Source organism: Lynx rufus, unplaced genomic scaffold (assembly GCF_022079265.1).
Source record: "Lynx rufus isolate CCGP_SWC_20201006 ecotype Redwood Valley unplaced genomic scaffold, mLynRuf1.p SCAF_9, whole genome shotgun sequence".
In the NCBI taxonomy this organism is placed as follows: domain Eukaryota; kingdom Metazoa; phylum Chordata; class Mammalia; order Carnivora; family Felidae; genus Lynx; species Lynx rufus.
The window spans coordinates 102,888,606-102,911,313 of record NW_025814897.1 but is presented as its reverse complement, the minus strand read 5'-3'; the positions used below and the strand labels follow the sequence as shown (position 1 = coordinate 102,911,313).

The following is a 22,708-nucleotide window of genomic DNA, read 5'->3' as shown; positions in this document are numbered from 1 at the left end:
TCAGTGAAACTGACCATTCAGAGAAGACAGGCTCAGATTGAAGTGTTTCCCTCAAGGAACGGCCAAGAGACGGAAGCAGAAAAACATTAAGCACCGTGGAAATAACACTTTTGATGAGATTGTCAACATTGCCCCACCGATGCAGCACTGATCTTTAGCCTGAGAACTCTCTGGACCCATTAAAGAGATCTTGGGGACTGCCCAATCTGTGGGCTGCAATGTTGATGGCCACCACCTTCGTGACATCATATGTGACATCAATAGTGATGCAGTGGAATGCCCAGCTAGTTAAGAACTACAAAGGAAAATATTTCAATAAAGGATCATTTGAAAACCAAAAAAAAAAAAAAAAAAAAAGCAATGAGAGGAATAAATGCTAGTCTTTAGTCTCGGTCACTTGAAGCAGACTTCCTATTTCAAGAAGTCACTTGACTGGCCCCTCTTAGTTATCCAAACGTCTGGCAACCCCAGTCCTGAGGGAGGAAATAACAGAAACGTCCATCGCTCTGTGCAGGCTTCCCCTCCCTGAGTAGCCACATCAGGCCAGGCGGGAGGAGGTGTTCCACTTGTATAAGGGTTTTTCTGGAATAAGGGGAATTCATATTTCCCCAACACTTCTTCCTAAGAGTCAAAATTGAGAAATGCTTTTGGGATGGATGAGTGTGATTTCAACCAAGGCTTAGGACAAGGAATATCAGTAAGTTCTGAAAAATGAAATTACCTTGGGGGGCACCTAGCTGGCTCATCAGTAGGGTATGAGGCTCTGCATCTCAGAGTCGAGAGTTCATTCCCCACGCCGGGAACACCTACTTGAAAAAATAAAATAAAATAAAGTCTTCAATAAAAGATAAATAAGTAGGGCACCTGGGTGGCTCAGCCGGTTGAGTGTCTGACTCTTGATTTTGGCTTGGGATCTCAGGGTTGTGGTATCGAGCCCCATGTCAGGCTCTGTGCTGAGTGTGGAGCCTGCTTGGGATTCTCTCTCTCTCCTCTGTCCCTCTCCCCCACTCACACTATCTCTCTCTCTCAAAAAATGTGAACAAACAAACAAGCAAAGAAACAAAATTAAATTATCTTGAGAGAAAGGGAATCTGCGTTCCTAAGCACTGGGGTCTACTCTCCACCCTGTCATTCATCAACTACGACACCTTAAAGGAATAGATTAACTGCTTTTGTTTTTTTAAGTTTATTACTTTACTTTTATGTAATCTGTACACCCAACGTGTGGCTCGAACTCACCACCCTGAGATCAAGAGTCACATGCTCCACCGACTGAGCCAGCCAGTGACACCTGATGAATTGCTTTCGAAGGCTTCATTTTTCATCTACATCATTTACATTTATATATTATGTAAATTTGAGTTATGCACATTTGAAAAACTGCAAATCCCCCTAAATTAAAAAAAAAAATCGCTGGGGCGCCTGGGTGGCTCAGTTGGTTAAGCGGCCGACCTCGGCTCAGGTCATGATCTCGCGGTCCGTGAGTTCGAGCCCCACGTCAGACTCTGTGCTGACGGCTCAGAACCTGGAGCCTGTTTCAGATTCTGTGTCTCCCTCTCTCTGACCCTCCCCCGTTCATGCTCTGTCTCTCTCTGTCTCAAAAATAAATAAATGTTAAAAAAAAATTTTTTTTTGAAAGAAAAAAAAATCGCCAAGGTTACATGATTTCAAAATCGGTGAGTTGAGCGGGCCTGTGGACTGCGTTTACAACCACTGTCACGTGACCGCTTCCATTGAGCTGCAAAAGTAAATAACTGCTATTCATGTTCATATCGTGTGAATTGAGCCATTGTTTATGCGCATCATACCTTCTGAGAGTGGACGCTAATGACTGATGGGCTGTTACTTTAATATTCAGCCTTAACATTTAAAATATTTTCTGTATCCTAGGGCGATATTTTCTGAGTTCATTAAGTGGTGGCATGAGTGCCAAAAAACATGGTCCAGAATCAATAGCTTTTGTAATGGAAGTTAGATATGATAAAACACTCTGAAAAAGCCCAAGGAACTGCCGTGACACGCCAAGTAGTTAATTTAGGAGCGCCTATTCCCTGAAACGTTAGAGATTCTAGTGTTTAGCAAATAAAAAAAAAAAAAAATAGCACGAAGGCAAAGATGTTCTGCAGTGGTTGAGGCTTCCTCCCCACCCCCCCCCCCCCACCCTGCCCTTTTACAGTGATTCTTCTGGAAAATACAGTGTCAAAATACTTACGTCTTGAATGATCCAACATCTTTGGTAGCATCCCCTTTTTATAAGGTGTGATGTCTCCTTAAACAAAATTTTATAATCCATGAAAATTTCTTAGTGTGGTGCCTGACGGCTTGCTAAGTGCTGGGAGCACGTTAGGTTGTTGCTGCTGTTGGGGTTATCAGCCTGGTCCTAAGGGTTAGCCTGGTCAGAACCAGGCTGGTTCTGACACAGCATGTGCCTCAGGAGGTCTTCTGGAATCATCAAGGTATTGATTTGGGGGTGATAATGGCTGAACGAGGGTAAACCATGACTTTATTTTTTATTTTTTATTATTAAAAATTTGTTAATGTATATTTATTTTTGAGGCAGAGAGAGAGAGAGAGAGAGAGAGCCAGCATGAACAGGGGAGGGGCAGAGAGAGAGGGAGACACAGAATCCGAAGCAGGCTCCAGGCTCTGAGCTGTCAGCACAGAGCCCGACACAGGGCTTGAACTCACAGACAGTGAGATCATGACCTGAGCTGAAGCCCGACGCTTAACCGCTTAACCGACAGAGCCACCCAGGCGTTCCAACCGGAAACTTTAGAATGGAAGTTGAAATCCCCACCTTGGCTATTAAAGTACCTGGAACCTCATGGGAAAATCACGAATGTCCAAAAGGCTATGCAGGACAAAGTTTCAACAGTGACACCGCGTGGCAGCAAGGACCAACTGCAACGGAGTCCTAATCCCACTTCTAATCACACAGGGTCCTTTCTCAGAATTCCTTCAACTCAAATCCTCCCGGTGTGGAGGATTGTATACTTGGGGAAGGAAGCGGGTCATTGGAACTCGGTGGGCTGACCCACAGGACTTTGTCCTAGAATAAGACCACAGTGCGTGGCGGGAGGGTGGGGGTCCTAGATGTGTGTATGTCTGTGTGTGACCCTCTGTCTTTCTCATGTGACACGTATGAGGAGTGAGAGCTTGTTAGATATGACACAGAGATAGCAGCAGCAGCAAGAGAAAAACTATACGTAAGCAACTTGAAACTTCACATAATAAATCATGTCTGATATTATGATATAGACCAAAAGTCCTTGATTCTTTAAGGAAAATCTCAGAGCAGCCAGTTGCTTGGGAAAGTTGTTAATAGTTTTTCTACAGATATGTAAGATCACTATAGTGGCCACAACTATTCGTGCTTCCTTACACCCCGGCTCTTTGCAGAGTGAATTTGAGGGTCACTTTTAAGACTGTGGAGACCTGGGGCGCCTGGGTGGCTCCGTGTCGGTTAAGCCTCTGACTCTTGGTTTTGGCTGAGGTCATAATCTCACAGTTTGTGGGTTCGAGCCTCGCATCGGGCTCTGTGCTGACAGTGCGGAGCCTGCTTGGGATTCTCTCTCTCTCTCTCTCTCTCTCTCTCTCTCTGCCCCTCCCCCACTTACTCTGTCTTTGTCCCTCTCAAAATAAACAAATAAACTAATTTTTTTAATGTTTATTTATTTTTGGGAGAGAGAGGCAGAGTGTGAGTGGGCAAGGGACAGAGAGAGAGGGAGACACAGGATCCGAAGCAGGCTCCAGGCTCTGAGCTGTCAGCACAGAGCCTGACGCGGGGCTTGAACTCACAGACAGCGAGATCATGACCAAAGCCAAAGTCGGACGTTTAACTGACTGAGCCACCCAGGCGCCCCTAAATAAATAAACTTGGGGAAAAAAAAGAAGTGGAGACTTGTTCCCTACACTTTCATTCTGAGGTGGTCTAGAACGAGCATTCAGTGCCTGTTGTATTACTTCCCAGTTTCAGACTCAAGAGACCTTGCACACCTCTGCTTCCACTCTTAGGCTCCTTCAACCTCCACGAGGGAGCCTGGACTAGCCTCCTAGCAGATGAGAGACGATGTGGAGCAGAGCAGGTCAGCTGACCCATCTCAGCCAAGATCCAAGATGTGCAAAACAGACCCTATGAGCTCAGCAAACCCAAGCTTCATCAGACCTTCAAGCGAACCCCTCAGCTGACTGCAGTCAACATACAACCAGGGCCACCCAGAAACTGTCAGGCCCACATTGACTCAACGACGCATAAATGTTTATTGTTTTAAACAAACAAACCTAAAAAAGTGACACATGTTCTCTTAGAAGAAAATCCCCAGATCAGAAAATATTTCAGTTCTCTCCAATTCCAGATTTTCTATTCTTTCCTGCTACCAGGATGTGGTGATTCATTCAATCATTCATTCAATAGTTTATAGTGTGTGTGTGTGTGTGTGTGTGTGTGTGTGTGTGTGTGTCTCTTAGTGTAAGGCACTTTAATAGGTTTGGTGGGGGTATATGGTTGCGGAGCATAAGAAAACACAGACATAAGGTCGCCTGGCTGGCTCTGCTGGTGGAACTTGTGACTCTTGATCTCGGGGCTGTGGGTTCAAGCCCCACATTGGGTACAGAGATTACGTAAAAAGAAAAAAAATCTTTAAATTTTTATTTATTTTAGAGAGAGACAGAGAGAGCATGCACATCCACACGAGCTGGGGAGGAGCAGAGGGGGAGAGAGAGAGAGAGAGAGAAGAGAAAGAGACAATCCTAAGCAGGCTCCATGCTCAGCACTGAGCCCAACGTGGGGCTTGATCCTACAACCCTGGGATCATGACCTGAGCCAAAATCAGGAGTCAGATGCTCAACCGACTCAGCCACCCAGCCTCCTCTAAAAAAAAAAAAAATCTTTAAAAAAAGGAAAAGAGGGGCGCCTGGGTGGCTCAGTCGGTTAAACGTTCGACTTCGGCTCAGGTCATGAGCTCACAGTCTTCCAAGTCTGTTTTGCAGGTTTGTGAGTCTGAGCCCCGAGTCGGGCTCTGTGCTGACAGCTCAGAGCCCGGAGCCTGCTTGGGATTCTGTGTTTCCCTCTCTTTCTACCACTCCCCTGCTCGTGCTCTGTCTCTCTCCTCTCTCTCAAAAATAAATAAACATTAAAAAAATTAAATAAAAGAAGTACAAAAAGAAAAGAAAAGAGAAAGAAAAAGGTCTGATTTATAGTTTAGTTTGGAAGGAAAGGGAGCCTGGCCTGATAAACTACCTACTAAATTTGAATTCCGACACCAGTGGGATCAATTTACAGCTGTGTGACCTTTGGATAGTTACTTAACCTTTCTGAGTTTCAGCTTCCTTATCTCACAAACAGGAGTAAAACCTGGCTTTCAGCACAGTGGACAGGGTCCAAAAAATTTACAAAGTGCTGTGCCCATGGGTCAGAATCATTTTCCACCTCCTGACTTTGCTTGTCTGTATCTCAGGTGGGTACTGAGCACGTACCCCAAGGAGCGACCTTCAGGTCAGGGTCCCCCCAAGGAGCGACGAACCTTCCGGAATGAGCAGGTAGGGGCCTTTGCTTTCAACAACCGCTCCCATAGGAATCAGCCCAGACAGGAAACGTGGCATCTTCCCAGCGGCCTGCAATTGACTTTTGCCCCCTGTGAAAGGGAACGATGTGCAAAGATCACCCTGCAAATCAGGCCTGTTGGGAAGTGGTGAGCTCTCCGTGTCCACAGAGCTACAGGTCATCTGGGTGGCCCTCGTCTGGTTCTCAGCCTCGGCTGGGAGACTGAGCTGCAAGGAAGGCCTTTGACCTGGGACCTGCCCTCCCGAGGCTTCGCCCCAGGAACAGTCCACGGTACACGGGGGAGCAAGTGTGAGAGCAGAAAACAAGGTGATAGGTGAATACAGGGGAGGGGACAAGCCAGGAGTACCTCTCATGTCTTCTTCCCGCCTCTCTGAGAATTCCGACGTCCGCCGGAACGTGCGTGGACGAGAGGACGCTGACCAGTTGAGGCACTAGGGAGCCGACGCGCTTGGTGATCAGAATCCATCCCGTGCCAGTCCGGCCAATGTTTACCGAAGCTGCATCTCATCTCCGCACGCCGGAGAGAGAGGAGCCGGACTGAAGGCTGAGGGCGGGGAGCCTGGCTGCAGTACCCAGCTTGGCCAGTGATTGCACGGCCCCCCTCCCCACGCCTCAGTTTCTCCTCATGACCAGGGTGTTCACTGAGAAGGGGGATGGGGAAGCCAGATGCTACAGGCAGCAGAAGTCCCTGGAGCAGGAGGCAGCGGTGATGTGGTGGCTTTGATGGCCTTAGGAAGTCACTCACTCTACAGAAGCAGCTCAGGCAGGACTAGCTTGACTGAGGTTAAGACCCTGTCAGAAAATCAGGGCGCCTGGGTGGCTCGGTCTGTTGAGCGTCTGACTCTTGATTTCAGCTCAGGTCATGATCCAGTGTCGTGGGATTGAGCCCAGCGTCGGGCTCCGCACTGAGTGTAGAGCCCGCTTAACATTCCCTCTGTCTCCCTCTCTACCCCTCTTCCCTGCTCGTGCTCTAAGGAAAAACAAAAAAGACCGTTGGGGCGCCTGGGTGGCTCAGTCGGTTAAGCGTCCGATTTCAGCCCAGGTCATGATCTCACCGTTCGTGGGTTCCAGCCCTGCCTCGGTCTCTGTGCTGACAGCTCAGAGCCTGGAGCCTGCTTGGGATTCTGTGTTTCCCTCTCTCACTACCCCTCCCCCACTCATGATCTCTCTCTCTCTCTCTCTCTCTCTCAAAAATAAATAAACATTAAGAAAATTAAAAAAAAAAAAAAGACCCTATCAGAAAATCAAATCTTCCTGTAGGGCACATGCCTGATGAAGCTCTTGCGGAACAGGGATACATCCAGAAACCAGTCCTCCTGTTTGGGTTGACAACACTGTAACTAGGAGGGGGGAAGAAAGGGGTACAGACACATTTAGCGGGTAAATAGGGACAGGGGACTGAAATAAAAATGGGATGAGAAGGGGAGAGAGGGAAAAAGGGAGCTAGAAGGGCTAAAAATTGGAAGGAAGGGGCGCCTGGCTGGCTCAGTCGGTTAAGCGTACAACTTTCGGCTCAAGTCATGATCTCATGGTCCGTGAGTTTGAGCCCCACATCGGGCTCCGTGCTGACAGCTCAGAGCCTGGAGCCTGCTTCAGATTCTGTGTCTCCCTCTCTCTCTGCCCCTCCCCCACCCACATTTTGTCTCTGTCTCTCAAAAACAAATAAACATTAAAAAAAAAAAAAGGAAAAAAATTTTTAAAAAATAAATAAAATTTAGAGGGAACATTGGCGAGTCAAAGAGCAGAAGGCAGACATGAGAGAAACACATTGAGACATCTTCAGGGATGCAAAGAACATTCAGTATTAAAATCTATCTTTTTAAAAAAATGTTTATTTATTTTTGAGAGGGAGAGAGAGAGCGCACACATGAGCAGGGGAGGGGCAGAGAGAGAGGGAGACACAGAATCTGAAGCAGGCTCCAGGCTCTGAGCTGTCAGCACAGAGTCTGACGTGGGGCTTGAACTCATGGACAGTGAGATCAGGATCTGCGCCAAAGTTGGAGGCTTAACCCACTGAGCCACCCAGTTGCCCCTAAAATCTATCTTCTTACAGGCATCTGGCTGGCTCTGTCAGGAGAGCATGAAATTCTTGATTTGGGGGTTGTGAGTTTGAGTCCCTTGCTGGGTATAGAGATTACTAAAAGAAATAAACAAAACTTTAAAAAACTACTAAATACGAAATTGTATCTTCCTATTTGTCTGTCTCGTCAAGCTGTAGGTTTTGAAGGCAGGCACTAAATTTAAGTTATCCGTACACTTTCGGTGCTTAGCATAGTGCCCGACACGTCCTAGGTACTCAATGAACAGATAATTAGATATTTAAGAAAAGTCAGGATTTTAAGACAGAAGGGCACAGAGAGTAGCTCTGAATTTTCAGAGTTAGAAACGTGCTTTCAAATCCATTTCCTAACTGTGTGACTTCGAGCGAGACTTCATCTTTCTGAAGTTTTCCATATGAAGTTGTGGCAAGCATTAAAGGTCTGCAAAATTCAGAGCAGATTGCCCGTGTAAGCTCCCAACATTAGTGACTGTTAGTGTCGCAGTTGTTTGCAGACAAGGGACACGGGGACTGTGGTAAATGCAGGTCACCAAGAGCCCCCGACTCATGGCCTCGTCTGGAACTTTGTAGTGCCTTTCCATTCTCACGTTAGATGTGGGCAAATGACTTGCTCTGGCTGATGGTAAACTTGATGCAGAGGTGTGGAAAAGACCGCTCATTTCTGACTCTTTCTTGGAACCCTGCCTGCAGGAAGGATGTGGGAGACCTGCAGAGGAGAGCCAAGGTATCCCAGTGGAATCCATTATAGATCGGTCATCCCCCAACTATTAGAGATGCATGAACAAGTCCCGGGAAGATCAGCCAGGTGGGTAAGACCACTCCTCCACTCCCAAGACTTAGGTGAAATAATAAGTGGTTGCTATTTTAAGCCACTAAGTTTGGGATGATTTGTTACCCAGCAATACTAGCTGATACAGGGGCCATGGGAGCCCTTGTCCTCAAAAATTGAAAGGCAAATAAGAGAGGAAGTCATGGTCTGCCAGGTTTTATTTGTAGAGTCTGGTGAACTTGAGCCAGAGAAAGCTGCAAACAAGTGTTTTGGGGAGCCATTGGGAAGGGACATTAGATGTAGGTCCCTCAGCAGACCCCGAGGGCACCCTTCACATGGAGGCAGGGAACACACGAGGCGGGAAGTGGCTGGAGGTGAGTCCAGGCAGGCAACAGCAAGGCTGCCACCAGAAGGGCGAGGCTTGAGGGGGAGGGCTTGCCTTAGCCTGGTGGCCTGCGGGTCTCAGATCCTGGGGTCATACACCCGCCCCATGAAGACAGGGAATTTGTGTTGCTGGTCCCAGATCAGGAAGAGGAAGGGCTGCTGCACTTCAAAGACTAGCAAATTGCGGGCCACGGAAACAGCCGAGGCCGCAGCCGCCTCCACCCCAGACTCCGTCAGCTCCAGCACGGCCTGGTGCTGCATCGCAGAAACCTGAAGATCCGTGTCGTCTGTCAGCCCGCACAGGTTGAGGTCGTAAATAAAGTCAAAGAATTCTAGAGCAGACCAGAGAAAAACAAGGAGTCAAAGACCAGCAGGAGGGACGCCTGGCTGGCTCAGTCCGTAGAGCGTGCAATTCTGGATCTTGGGCTTGTGAGTTCGAGCCTCACATTGGGTGTAGAGATTATTGAAAGAAAGAAAGAAAGAAAGAAAGAAAGAAAGAAAGAAAGAAAGAAAGAAAGAAAGAAAGAAAGAAAGAAAGAAGGAAGGAAAGAAAAAGGAAAGAGGAAAGAATAAGGAAAGAAGGAAAGAAAGGGAACAAGCAAGAGAAAGAGAGGGAGGAAGGAAGGAAGGAAGGAAGGAAGGAAGGAAGGCAGGCCGACCAGAATGAAAGCCTCAGCTGCTGAAGACATTTGTCCTATATTGTCTGGGTTAGAACCAAGCCCCAATACTCTCTTTGTCCACTTCCCTTGCTTGTCAAATTATATATTGTGCCTTCTGGTCCACTTTCTTACATCCTGTATCAGTGGGCCGATCTTCACTCCAACTACCACCCTCTCTGAAGAGGTGAGAGGCCTTGCCACATCCCCCCACCAAAGAACATTGAGAAATGATATTCTTGCTTCCTTGGACCTTAGAAGTGAGGTCATACACCAGAAAGAGGTCATATGTTACCAAATGAGGTCATATACTAGGAAACAAGTTCACCTATTAGAGGGTTCTATAACAGAAAATGAAATGATATATCTGGACATGAGGTCAAAGATCTGGAAGTGAGGCCAAAAGTCAGGTAAGAGATCTCTGTTGCCTCCCCTAAACTCAGAAGCCTCCAGACTCTATTATGCAGATAGCTTCTTGCATAGTCCATGGGGTGGCTGCGTGTTATGAAAGGTCCCTGGGGAAGGAGCATCCATAACCCATCCTGGGCACCTGTCCCAGTGTCTATGACACGATGAACCAGAGTAGGAATAGTCGAGATGGAGACCTGGGTTGATGTTCTTGTTCATTTCTAATGAGCTCAAGGGACCTTGGGTGAGTCATGTAAACACCGAGTCTCAATTTCCTCAATGATCCAATGGGATGATAGCATCTTCCCCTCTAACTCACAGGACTGAGGAATAACCTGAGATGACGGAGGTATAAAATATCCTAGAGAGTGCTAAACCACATCCTAAGGATACCCTCCTCTCCACCCCAATGGCCTCGGAGTAATCCTGAGCTGCCAGAGCTTACTTAGGTTCTCCACGACCGTCAGTAGGTCTTGCTTGCTCGTCACTTTGATGCGGGGTAGCGTCAGGAGAGTGGGCTGGAATTTGGTCATCTCCAGCTTCTTCATGACAGCCTTGAAGACAGTGGGGCTGAGAGCCCGTTCCAGGTCTTCAAGATGGTGTTTCGTGTTCTGGGGCACCAGGATCACCAAGCTGAGGTTGTGGGAGAGCTGCAGCTGCCCCACCTGGAGGGTAAGAGATGCGCCTTCTCAGCCTTCCGACCCCGGCTCTCCTGGCTCCCACCCCCTGCGTCCCGAGGCTTATCGTTGGTCTGCCGCCATAGTCTGTGCTACCGCAGCAAGCCGCAGCCGGACCGAGGCTCCCAAGCTTGGTGACAAAACGGGGAGGCTGGCTGGGTGAACGGTGCCGGTCTAGTTCTGTGAGTTGCATCTCTGGCGAGATGCAGAGAGAATAAGTATGGCTTTCTGATCACACAGGCGGAGGACTATACCCTGACTCCGCTGCTGACTTGCTACACAATATAGGCAAGTAAGTTGATCTGAGCCCTGTTCCCTTCCCCTCCACTGTGCTGTGCGTAATGTATATAACAGAGTCATCACATCAGTCCTTTTATTTATGTGTTTAATTTTTTTAAAAATTTTTTGAGAGAGAGAGAGAGAGAGAGAGAGAGAGAGAGAGAGAGTGCATGAGCTGGGGAGGGGCAGAGTGAGCGAGGAATCCAAAGTAGCTGTCAGCTACTTCTGAACGATCAGCAAGGAGCCTGAGATGAGGCTCAAACCCACAAACCATGAGATCATGACCTGAGCCGAAGTCAGATGCTTAACCAACTGAGCCACCCAGGTGCCCCAAATGCTTATTTATTTTTGAGAGAGAGAGAAAGTGGGGGAGGGGCAGAGAGAGAGGGGAACAGAGGATCCGAAGCAGACTCCGTGCTGACAGCAGAGTCCAACGTGGGGCTCGAACTCACGATCTGTGAGATCATGACCTGAGGCAAAGTCAGAGGCTTAACCAACTGTGCCACCCAGGTGCTCCAGATCAATCCTTTGAAGGACGATTTTAAAATTTTTAAGATATCTTTACACCCACCATGGGGCTTGAACCCACAACTGTAAGATCAAGAGTCACATGCTCCAAAGACTGAGCCAGTCAGGCGCCCCAGTCCTTTTAAAGACTTTTGGTGGCTCTTTATTGTCTATGAGATTAAGTATAAATCTCTTCGTGTGGCATTTGAGATTGTGTACAAGCCGATCCTAGCTTACCTGTCAAGCTTGCCATTAAAAGGACTTCCAACTGGTGGTCAGACAGAAGTGTGACACAAGTACAGGACCCATAGGTCTAATATAGAGGGGCTCTCAACCCGGGGTGAATTTGCTCCCAGTGGACACTTGACAGTGTCTAGACACATTTTGGTTGTGACAATTGGGAGGGGACCCACAGTGCTGCTGGCATCTAGCGGTAGAAGACAGGGATGATGCTAAAATCTACACAGTGCCCAGGATAGCCCCTCATGACAAAGAATTATCTAACCCGAAATGTCAATAGTGCCAAGGTTGAGAAACCATAGTCTAATAGGATGTAAGAGACTATAATTACAAGGGCACCATGGTTGAGGTTGGGATACGAATGAGAAGAATCTAGAATGCAGAATTCAACTGGGCAATAAAGAAATTAATGGAAACCCATCGATTGATGGAATGCAAAATAATGGCCCGGAAGAAACTGGCGATAAGCTGATATCAACTGAAGAACACGGACAAAGGCTCCCTGTTGGCATAGGCACTGAATAGGGCAGACTCATCTGGAAATGTATACCCTTCAGGTCCTGGGTACAGACCTTGAATCTCTTACCATAAGATTACCATGTTGTGGTCTTAAATTTTCAAGCCAGTAACCCTTGTATTCCTGAATTGGTAAATCTAACCTCCTTAGTTGGGTAAATGTTCTTGAGTCCCAGTAAGCCTTAGAATTAAGTACGAGTTTAACAAAGTAAACCAACTCCATAGTATTAACATCAGAGTATATTCAGGGTGGTTGGTGTGTTCATTATTCAAAATGGTGTTTATAATTTTTAAGAGAACAGACATCGGGGCGCCTGGATGGCTCAGTCGGTTGAGCATCCAACTTCAACTCAGGTCAAGATCTCACGGTTCGTGGGTTCGAGCCCCACACTGGGCTCTATGCCAACAGTGTGAAGCCTGCTTCAGATTCTTTCTCCCTCCCACCCTCTCTCTGCCCCTCCCCTGCTCATGCTCTTCCCCATTCTCTCTCTCAAAAATAAATAAATGTTAAAAATATAATAAATAAATAAACTCATAAGAGAATCAGACATCTTAGTTTTATGCTTTTAAGCAAAAAAAAAAAAAGGTGTAGGATAATTAAATTTGAGAATGATATTGAGATGTTGGTGGAAAGTTGATTTACTCTTCAAATTCAATTTTTACTTTACAGTAAGATTTAGGTGCTTGGAAAGATCCAGCCAACAGGGGGGTTGTAATTCAGCCCTGATGGGTATCTGGCAGGCTTAAAAAGAAAATCAAGTATATTAAACTTATAAAGTATTTTTATAAAGCAAAATATATGGACAAGCTCAAATTGCTTGTGGAAATATGAACCATATTTGTAAACGGAATAAATAGTTTAAAGGAGTTTAATCTGGCGGCGCCTGGGTGACTCAGTCAGTCAAGTGTCTGACTTGGTTTAGGCTCAGGTCATGGTCTTGTGGTTCATGAGTTCGAGCCCCACGTTGGGCTCCACGCTGACAGTGCAGAACCTGCTTGGGATTCTCTCTATCTCTCTGCCCCTCCCCTGTGCATGCTTGCTCTCTCTCTCTCTCTCTCTCTCTCTCTCAAAAAAAACAAAAACAAAAACAAAAACACAAAACCAGAAACTTCTGGGATCTATATTCAATCTTCCCACCCTTCCCATCCGTTGACATTTTACCATTCAATTTCTGCTAGGGAACATATGCCATTTAACACATGCACACACGTGCACTTACCACGCACATGCACACACAGCTATACCTACGCATACCCATGTACATCTACATACGCATGCTATACACACGACTTAACTAAGCCACCAGGGTCTCCTGGTGGGTTGACGAGAAAAAGAAACAGATGAACAGACTCACTTTTTGACATTCGATGCAGTGGAGATGAAGAAACTTTTAGAATCCTGCTTTCCAGCCTAAAATAAACCATGCCTGCCTCGGCCAAGCTAGAGAGGGGAAAAGCAGAAAAGATAGGGTGGAAATACAGGTGGAAGGAGTAGAAATGAGGAGTTCATAAGGGTATGCCCCACACTGATGGGGGCCGTGGCATAAAAGACACCAGGACCTGCCACAGGCTCTGAAACGAGAGTGGGAAGGGCCCAGAACATACCTTGGCTTTCAAAGTTGGGTCAGTGAAATGGGCCACCGGGTATTTCTTGCTGTTCATCATGGATGCTTTTATCACAGAGGATTTGAGGTAAAAGGGCTCCATCCTGGTTCTTTTTGGATCAAAGGTTGTCTTCCACTTGGCTAGAGGGAAGGGGAAGGAGAATTACTCTAAGCAGGTGGGCAAGGGATGACGAGGAGCTCAAAGCCCTGTTGGCAAGGGGTGGGCCGGGCACAAGGGGGTCCAGCTGTGGAACTTGGGGTTGCGTGGGCTTTCAAGGCAGGAAGAGGGAAAGGACTCAGGGCAGAAAGACCGCGTGGCTCAAGGCTCCCTTACCACTCAGGTAGACGGCGTTGAGGAAGACCAGGCAGGTGTCAGAGGGCAGGCTGTCCAGCAGCTGCGTGATCTTGTGGTTGGTCTTCTCCGCCACCCAGGTGTTGATGAGCTCCGTATTGACATCACTGTCGTTTCCCAGGACTGTGGGTCTGCTGCCATAGAGGTTCTGAGAGGCATTCACAAAGGTGTCTCTTACGGCCAGGTCTGGGGGGCAGGAGGCAGGTGGAGAGAGGGAGGCATGAGTCCCCTGAACATCCTCTGCCTTCTAGGAGCAGGTTGCGAGAGGGAACGCGTTTCCTATCACTCTCAGCTCGCCGCAGCGAACGCGGCAGGCTGGAGCAGGGGGCCAGCCCGCTCCTCTTACAGACACGACAGTGGAGGCCCCGAGAAAGCCAGCCCTGAACTGAAGGCAGGACCCATCCGAGGCCCTTGCTGTCTCTCCTTGCCGTGTGGTTGTAGCTCGGCAAAATAACTCTTCTGAGATATTAACTTCCATTCGCCAGTGTTTTCCCTACTCTCTCCCCTGAATTCAGCAGGGAATGGACTCTGCTTCTCGGTGTCAGTGGAAATCCATGAGATTTCCTGGCTTTTCTTCTCTAAAGTTCAAGTCCACTAAAGAAAATAGTGTTTGGGGGAGCCTGGGTGGCTCAGGCAGTTGAATGTCCGACTCTCGATTTCGGCTCAGGTCATGATCTCACGATTCGTGAGTTTGAGCCCTGCCTCGGGCTCTGCATTGACACTGTGGAGTCTGCTTGGGATCCTCTCTCTCTGTTCCTCCCCTGCTTGTGCTCTCTCTTTCTCTCAAAATAAATAAATAAATAAATACTTAAAAAAAGCGGGGGAAATAGTGTTTGAAGAGTAATTTTTCTTGGACTAAATAGATAACATCAAATGCAGTTGTGTTTTCTACCAATCTAGCAAGACAGAGGATCGAGTGGATTTGTAGCAAATAAGTAAATGCAGTGTTTCTTGAACACCTCTGAGACGATTTTGCCCATCTCTAAAAACAGGGTATTTTTTTTTAAGATAATGGGCTGATGGCTGAGTTTCCTTTGTTTCTTCTTCTTCTTCTTTTTTTGTTTTGCTTCCCTGTGTTTTCTGTTTTTTTACAATGAGTAAGTATTGCTTTTTAAGTTTAAAAAAGTGGCACCTGGGTGGCTCAGTTGGTTGAGTGTTTGACTTCAGCTCAGGTCATGATCTCACAGTTCGCGGGTTCGAGCCCCGAGTCAGGCTCTGTGCTGACAGTTTGGAGCCTGGATTCTGTGTCTCCCTTTCTCTCTGCCCCGCCCCCACTTGTGCTCTGTCTCTCTCTGTCTCTATCTCTCTCTGAAACAAATGAACATTAAACATTTTTAAAACAAGTTTAAGAAAAACAGGAAAAAGTTTTCCCTTTAAAGAAGGGGGTCAGACTAGATCTGTAGTTTTCGAACCTCTTTAAGGAGCAGAACTGTGGTTTCAAATAGTCATGTCTGAAGCCCACAGTGAAAAGGGTTCTGGTGGAAGCTGGGGGAGGGCTCGGAGCCTGGCTGGCCCCATCTGCCCCCCGCCCCCACAGCTGGTACCCCACCCACCAGTCAGCCTCCCTGATCACCCCCCTAACTTCCACCACGACCCCTGAAGCTGCTCAGCAGAACCCCAGGGCTCTGGGGAAGAAAATTTGAAAGTAACTACTACATCATTTTGGAAGCTTATTAACCTTATTACATACTCAATAATGCAATATATGTAAATGACCACAAATTCACAGAACACAAAAGTGTAAACAACTACAAGTCTCAAGGCTCCCCTGACCCAGATTAATAAAAAATTTTCAACTTGAGGGGCACCTGGGCGGCTCAGTCGGTTAAGTGTCTGACTTGTGGTTTTGGCTCAGGTCATGATCTCACGGGGTTCATGAGTTCAAGCCCCACCTCAGGCTCTCCCAACTCCGGATTCTCTCTCTCTCTCTCTCTCAAAATAAATGAATAAACTTAAAAGAATTTTTTTTTTAACTTGAGCTCTCTGGTCCTATCTATGAATAAATGCAGAAGGCCATTCTTAATCTAATCAGGGTTGATGCATGGAAATGACTTACCGAGGCCTTACCAGGAAAACCATCCAGCACCTAGAGCCAAATGGCATTCCTGCTGAGGCCCTCACCCGCTCTGCAGTCCATCGCTGATGTTCTAGCTCTAATGTTCCTTCCAGCTCTTTCCCCAGGTCCCCCTCAGAATCCTCTCCAATCCCTGCTTAGCAGCTGTTGTCTTCTCCCAGGAAACTCACCCGGGCTGTGGAAGATCTGAGAGAATGAAGTGAAGCCTTTGGATGTGAAGGCCTTCATGGCCTGGTGGACACAGGCAAAGTCCTCGGGGTAGGAAAGGAGGCTCTCCAGGTTTCTCTTGGTGCTGTCCCCAGCGCCTACGACCAAGGGCAGAAATGAGGGAGAACTGCAGGAACGGGGGACCCGCCATTCAGGACTAGGATTGAGAGACCAGGCTGGAATTATGGGGGGCGGGTGTTGTTTCTTGCTCTGAAGGGAATCGCAAATCATCTGAGTGGGAGCGACTGTTTCGAAAGATAATTCCTATGTCAAAGACAGGTGTGGGGGAATTGGGAATAATCACGGATAAGCTTTTCCAAGGCTTTGAATACTCTCCATTTTTCTACCTAATTTTAATCCCACACATCACAGAAGGCCTTGTCCAATCACTGCCTGTTTCACACGTACTATTACTTAGTTGGTTTGGGTTTACAAAGGTTTACCGTATAGGCAGGGACACTGGTTCACTCATAAGAGGAGACACCAGAGAATCACAAAACAGCATAGATGTTTGGGGGCACCTGGGTGGCTCACTCGGTTAAGCATCTGACTCTTGATTTCAGCTCAGGTCATGATCTCATGGTCTGTGACTTCAAGCCCCAAGTCAGGTTCTGCGCTGACAGTGTGGAGCCTGCTTGGGATTCTCTCTCTCTGTCCCTCTCCTGCTCCCTCCCTCCCTCTCAAAATAAACAAATAAGCTTAAAAATTAAAAAAAAAAAAGAGCATAGACGTTCAATACCCTTTCAGTTATTCATTATTAGATGTTTATTGTGCCCCTCTTCTGTGCAGTAACAGATAAAATTTATGGAGCACTCTAGGGGGTGTAGATAGAGGTTAATCCCACGGGATTTAATAGCATCTCTCAGGAAGGCAGAGGATTAACATTTTTTTGACCTCCCTCTGAGCCAGGCACTAAGCTATCTGCTTTCTTTTTTGGAGTAGGTACAACCATCTCCATTTCACACCTGAGGACTCAGGCTCAGGGAAGTTAAGGAGCCTGCCAAGGTCACACAGCCAGAAAGCACCATCAGCATGATTCTATTCTACGTCTATCAGTCATGGCTTCACCTTCCTTTCCGCCTTACCCTGAACCAAGGCTGGTGACTGGAACTTTGCTTTCTATGTTCCTGTGTCGAAAATCATATGACTTCACTCATATGAGGACTTTAAGAGATAAAACAGATGGACATAAGGGAAGGGAAACAAAATATAAAAATAGGGAGGGGGACAAAACAGAAGAGACTCATAAATATGGAGAACTGAGGGTTACTGGAGGGGTTGTGGGAGGGGGGAGGGGCTCCATGAGGAAGGGGGCACTAAGGAATCTACTCCTGAAATCATTGTTGCACTATATGCTAACTAACTTGGATGTCAATTTAAAATAAATAAAATAAAAAATGTATGTTCCTGTATCGTCCGTGGGGTTTTATAGGCCACGGTGCCTATCAAATCACTGTTAGCTGAAGGCATACATGAATGCTCAAGAATGAAGTTACCCTCCCCCCAAACGTAGCCCATTTTTATAGCTTCCTCCCTGAGGCATCGGGGGTTTGTAGGCATCTGGGTGGGGACCCTCCTGGGAGGGGCCAACGTACAACTTGGAGAGAACTTTGTCAGGTTCTTACCAAGCAGGACCTGAGTTAGGAGACTGGCAATGCTGAATGGAGAAAAGGCCATGTTGGTCTCCACCTTCTTAATTGCTGAGAAAGCATGGTAGAGCTTCACCGAGAAGTCCATCAAAGCCTCTCCCAACTTGGACTCTGCTGACTGACTCTCCACGTCAGAGCAGGAAGTATCAGGCCCCGGACAGAAGGGTGCCGTAGTGGGCTCGGTAGTGGGCTCGGTAGTGGGCTCAGTAGTGGGCTCAGTAGTGGGCTCGGTAGTGGGCTTAGTCGTGGGCTTAGTCGTGGGCTCGGTCATGGGTTGAGTAGTGGACTGGATGAAGGGCTGACGGGTGGATTCAAAAGCAGTATTAGTTGTTTCGACGGTCGAGCTGGTTTTCAACAAGGTGGAAGAGTCCTCGGTGTGCTGAATGGATACATCCTTGGGGATCTCTCCCTCCAAGATGTGTTCTTCGCTTTCTCCTTGCCGGCTCTCTGCCGTGGAGCTCTGGCTAGGAACACTCGGATCTGAGAAGGCTCTAACCTGCGGTTCGAGAAACGGAGTTTCATTTTTCCCGCCACAAAGCACAGTCCCCCTTAAACACTCAAAGCGGGAAGGGAAGGGGGGGCTTGGAAATCGTCCTGTACTGGAGAATAACTGCTGGAAAAACCTGGTGGGTAAGAGGCCTGCCTGAAGCTGCCAACCACTAGTTTTTCCAGAGAAGGGGCAATGCAGGAGCCGGTGGGGGCAGGGATAATCTCCACAAAGGTAAGGAGCAGACAGGGACTCTGTTAACTCTGGGCAATCACTGCCTTACGGCAACTGCCGTAAGTTGGCAAATGCCAACTGCCATTTATCTATGTTCTTGCAATTTCTTCTTCTTCTTTTTTTTAATGTTTACTTATTTTTGAGAGAGAGACAGAGCGGAAGCAGAGGAGGAGCAGAGAGAGAGGGAGACGCAGAGGGAGCTCCAGGCTCTGAGCTGCCAGCATGGAGCCCAACGTGGGGCTCGAACCCGCGAACCGTGAGATCTCATGATCTGAGCCAAAGTCAATGCTTAACCGACTGAGCCACCCAGGCGCCCCTCTTGCAATTTCTTTTAGGTATCGGCCAGTCTCGGCTCACCTGCCAGGCCAATATAGATATTTGAGCTCGTGATCTTTGCGTGAGAACTGTGGTTTTTCAAACTGTGGGTTGCAAGCCGTTACAGTAGTGCCTACTGAAAACCCCCAGCGTTCCAAAAGAAAGGAAGGGAGGAGGAAGAAATAGTATAGACCAGTGGCTCTCAGTCTGAGACCATTTTAATCCCTGGGAACTTTTGGCAATGTCTGGAGGCAGTTTTGGTTATCTTACGGGTGGGAAGGGGATGGGGGGGGTAGGGTGGAGTTGCTAATGGCCATCTAGTGGGTAGAAACAGGGGATACTGCAAAGCGTCCTCCAGTGCACAGGATAGCCCCTCCTACTGAATTATCCAGCCCCAAATGCCATGGCTATTATCCCATCTCACTGATAAAAGAAACTGATGCTGAGATATTCAGTAACTAACCCAGGGTCTCACAGAAGCTGATGATTCGACTCTGATTCCAGATCCCTCGCTCATCAAAGGGCAGCACCTGCTGATTCTCTAATGGCACTTCCCAGGCCAACTTCCACACTCGACCATCCCTGCACAGACGCGCAAAGCAAGCGCCCACCTTCCTCCTGACTCCCACACCGCTGGGACCTCTCGCTGCGATCGGCCCCCACCCAGACCCCCGGAGTGTTTTCATGGGCGCAGCCCCGAGAGAACCAGGGTCTCAGCAGCCGGGGCCCCACCCCACCCCGCAGCTCAGTTTGCCACCATAACCCCCGGCTTCTAGATCACAGAATGCTGTCCATCTCTTGGCCCTCTCTGACCCTCCCGCTCTATTCTCCACTTTATAAACCATCACAGGTAAGCTCGGGGAAGGGACTTGCTCAAGGCCACCCCAACTGGTGGGCAGTGGGCCGGGATTAGAACCTGGCTCCTGCCTCGCTCTCTCCGAACCCCGGGGCAAGGACCACACTTGCTGATGCCAAGAGGAGCTCTCTTCGTTCTCCGGGCCTGGAACGGTTAAACCTCAACCCCCTCCCCCCTCCCCCCCCCCACGTCCCTTCGAAGGGACCACTCACCCCAGCCAGCAGCAGCAGCAGCAGGAGGGTCAGCGAGGTCAGCCTGGAGGCCATCTGGGCGGCGGCGTCAGCCGGGACCTGCGGAGCCAGCCGGCGTTGCAGTCAGCGCCCAGCCCTGGGGCCCTGGGGGATTCCACCCCACAGCACCTTCCACCCACCCGGGGCCCGCCCCCATTCGGTTCCCGGCCTTAGCCCCTCAGCGCGAATCCCCTCCTCCTTCTCCTCCTCCTCTCCCAGGCTCCTCCCCCTGTTTTGTTTTCCCCAAACCGCTTCCCTTTCCCGGCACCGGCTGGCCCTTCCTTCCCCCTCCCAAGGCCGGGTCTCCATCCATCTGTTCCATCCAGAGTCCGGCTTTAAAGCCTAACAATGACGCTAGAGGCAGGGGGAAGCAGGGGAGGTCCAGAGGGGCTGGGTACCACAGCTCAGGCGGGAGCGGGAGGGGAGTACGGTGGGGGGTTACGGTGGGGGGGGGGGTAGAGAGGGGCACTGAGGGGAGGGGGTAACGGGAGGAGGGGAACGGAAGTCTTCAGTGGAAGCAAGTCTATAGAAACTTCAGAGATAAAAAGGGGGCAAGAAACCAGGGAAGGGAAAGGAGACGAAGACACCCCACTCCCCACCCCACCCCCCCGCACCCCTGCGCCCCCCCTCCCCCATCACCAAACCTGCTCCAAACTCCTGGACGCTGGGCAGCTTCAGTGCCGACTGAGTGGATAGTCCCGCAGGGTCAGGGAGGTGGGGTGCGTGGTGGGGTCGGTCTTGGCTATTGGCTGGCCCAGGACACTGCCCAGTTACAAATTAAGGATGATTGATCGCCGCTGTGAGTTCCCGTAAATGGGGATGGGACGGACCACTCGGTCGGGCTTCGTGGGGCCGGGCCAGATTTCAGCCCCAAGCCCCTTGGGAGCCCGGGGTGGAGAAGCTTGGGTGCAAGTTCTCAGCCCTACACACCCAAAGTTCCTCTTCCGTCTTCATGGGTCCTGATGAAACTGCATAGACCCAGAATATACTCCATAGTTTACAAGCAACCGGCTTTTGGGGAATTGCTCAGCTCTGCTAATCCTCAAAGTAACCCTTTGGAAATCGGTCTCATTGTGCCCGTTTGGTAGTTTAAAAACCTGAGCCTTGGAGCAGTTAAATGTCTGGCCTGTGATCACCCGCACTTGGAAAATAGCCTGGACTCTGACCTAAATCCCCTCAAGTCCTGAGCTCGGCCCTGTTCTCCCGTGTGCTGTGCGGGTGTCGTGCTTCGCCGCTGGAGACCTGGAATGAGTGGTTCTTCGCTTGTAGAACAGGCGAGGGATTCTCGAGGCCGCCAGCCCAGCAAGCATTCATTCCCCTTATGCCTGGGCAGATGGTTGGGTGTGAGGCCAGTGGCCTGGGAACCAGCAGACCTGGCGGTGAGGCCTGGCTTGCTGTGTGACCCCCCAAGTTGTTTCCCCCTAGCACCAAGCCCTCCTCTCTGGGTTGCCAGATAAAATACAGGAAGCCCTGTTACATTTGAATTTCAGATAAACAACCAAAAAAAAAAAAAAATTCTTAGGAAGTATGTTCCAGGCAATATTGGGAAATACTTAAATTTTTTTTTTCCTCCTGGGGCGCCTGCATGGCTCATTTAAGTGTCCAACTGCGGCACAGGGCATGATCTCACAGTTCGTGAGTTCGAGCCCCACATTGGGCTCTCTCCTGTCAATGCAGAGCCTGCTTTCCATCCTCTGTCTCCCTCTCTCTGTGCCCCTCCCCTGCTCACTCTCTCTCTCTCTCTCTCTCTCAAAAAATAAATAAATAAATAAATAAACATTAAAGAGTAATAATAATATTTTTTGGTCCCTTATCTGAAATTCAAAATTAACTGGGCATTCTGTATTTTATTTGCTAATTCTGGCAACCCTTCCCTCTTTGCCCAACAAGGTCTCTGATATGGCTGTAAAGTTCTATGATCATCTCACTGCTGGGCCAGTCCTGTTTAGAACAGTCAGGAAAGTTAGCTGCTAGCTTCAGAACTGCTATCCTAAGGGACTGCCCAAGGACGGGACGAGAGAATATGTGTGCGTCTCCTTGGAGGTCATTGGAAAAGACCCATAAAGACTGTGCTTTGCTGGTGGTCCACTTCCTATGGCCACTTGGGAACCCCCTCAGCCATGGGGGAGTTCCTTCACCACAAGGGCACAGAGGATGCCACTTCCCCATCCCCAGGCCCAAGCTGGGGGCCTGGGACACACACTGAGCTTGTGGATTCTGGGAAATTGGGTCAGCCAAACAAAAAGAAGGTGGTGGAAAGCAACCTCATTCATCCTTGTTAATTTTCATGACACCTATGAAGTGGGTGCTCTTATTAATCTCATCTTAAATTTAAAAAAAGAGAGGGGCGAGGAGCCTGGGTGGCTCAGTCAGTTAAGCCGGCAACTCTTGATTTTGGTTTAGCTCATGATCTCACCAACGGTGAGATCTTAAGACCCGCCTCTCTGTGTTAACAGCACTCAGCCTGCTTGGAATTCTCTCTCCTTCTCTTTCTTCCCCTCCCTCGAAATAAATAAACATTAAAAAAAAAAAAAAAGAGGACATGTCCTGGAGTGCCTGGGTGGCTCGGTCGGTTAAACGGTTAAGCGTCTGACTTTGGCTCAGGTCATGATCTTGCTGTTCATGAGTTCAAGCCCTGCCTT

General features: G+C 48.7%; 1 protein-coding gene across 1 annotated transcript; it reads right to left on the bottom strand.

The window, feature by feature from the left end:
- Positions 1–8,608: 8,608 nt before the first annotated feature.
- On the bottom strand, positions 8,609–20,102 carry SERPING1 (serpin family G member 1). Its single transcript, XM_047072143.1, has 7 exons — positions 20,049–20,102; positions 17,921–18,440; positions 16,259–16,393; positions 13,997–14,200; positions 13,664–13,803; positions 10,285–10,504; positions 8,609–9,107 (listed from the first exon to the last, which is right to left on the bottom strand). The coding sequence occupies exons 1-7, from the start codon at positions 20,100–20,102 to the stop codon at positions 8,854–8,856; spliced, it is 1,527 nt and encodes a 508-aa protein (XP_046928099.1). The 3' UTR covers positions 8,609–8,853.
- Between the last annotated feature and the right edge of the window lie 2,606 nt (positions 20,103–22,708).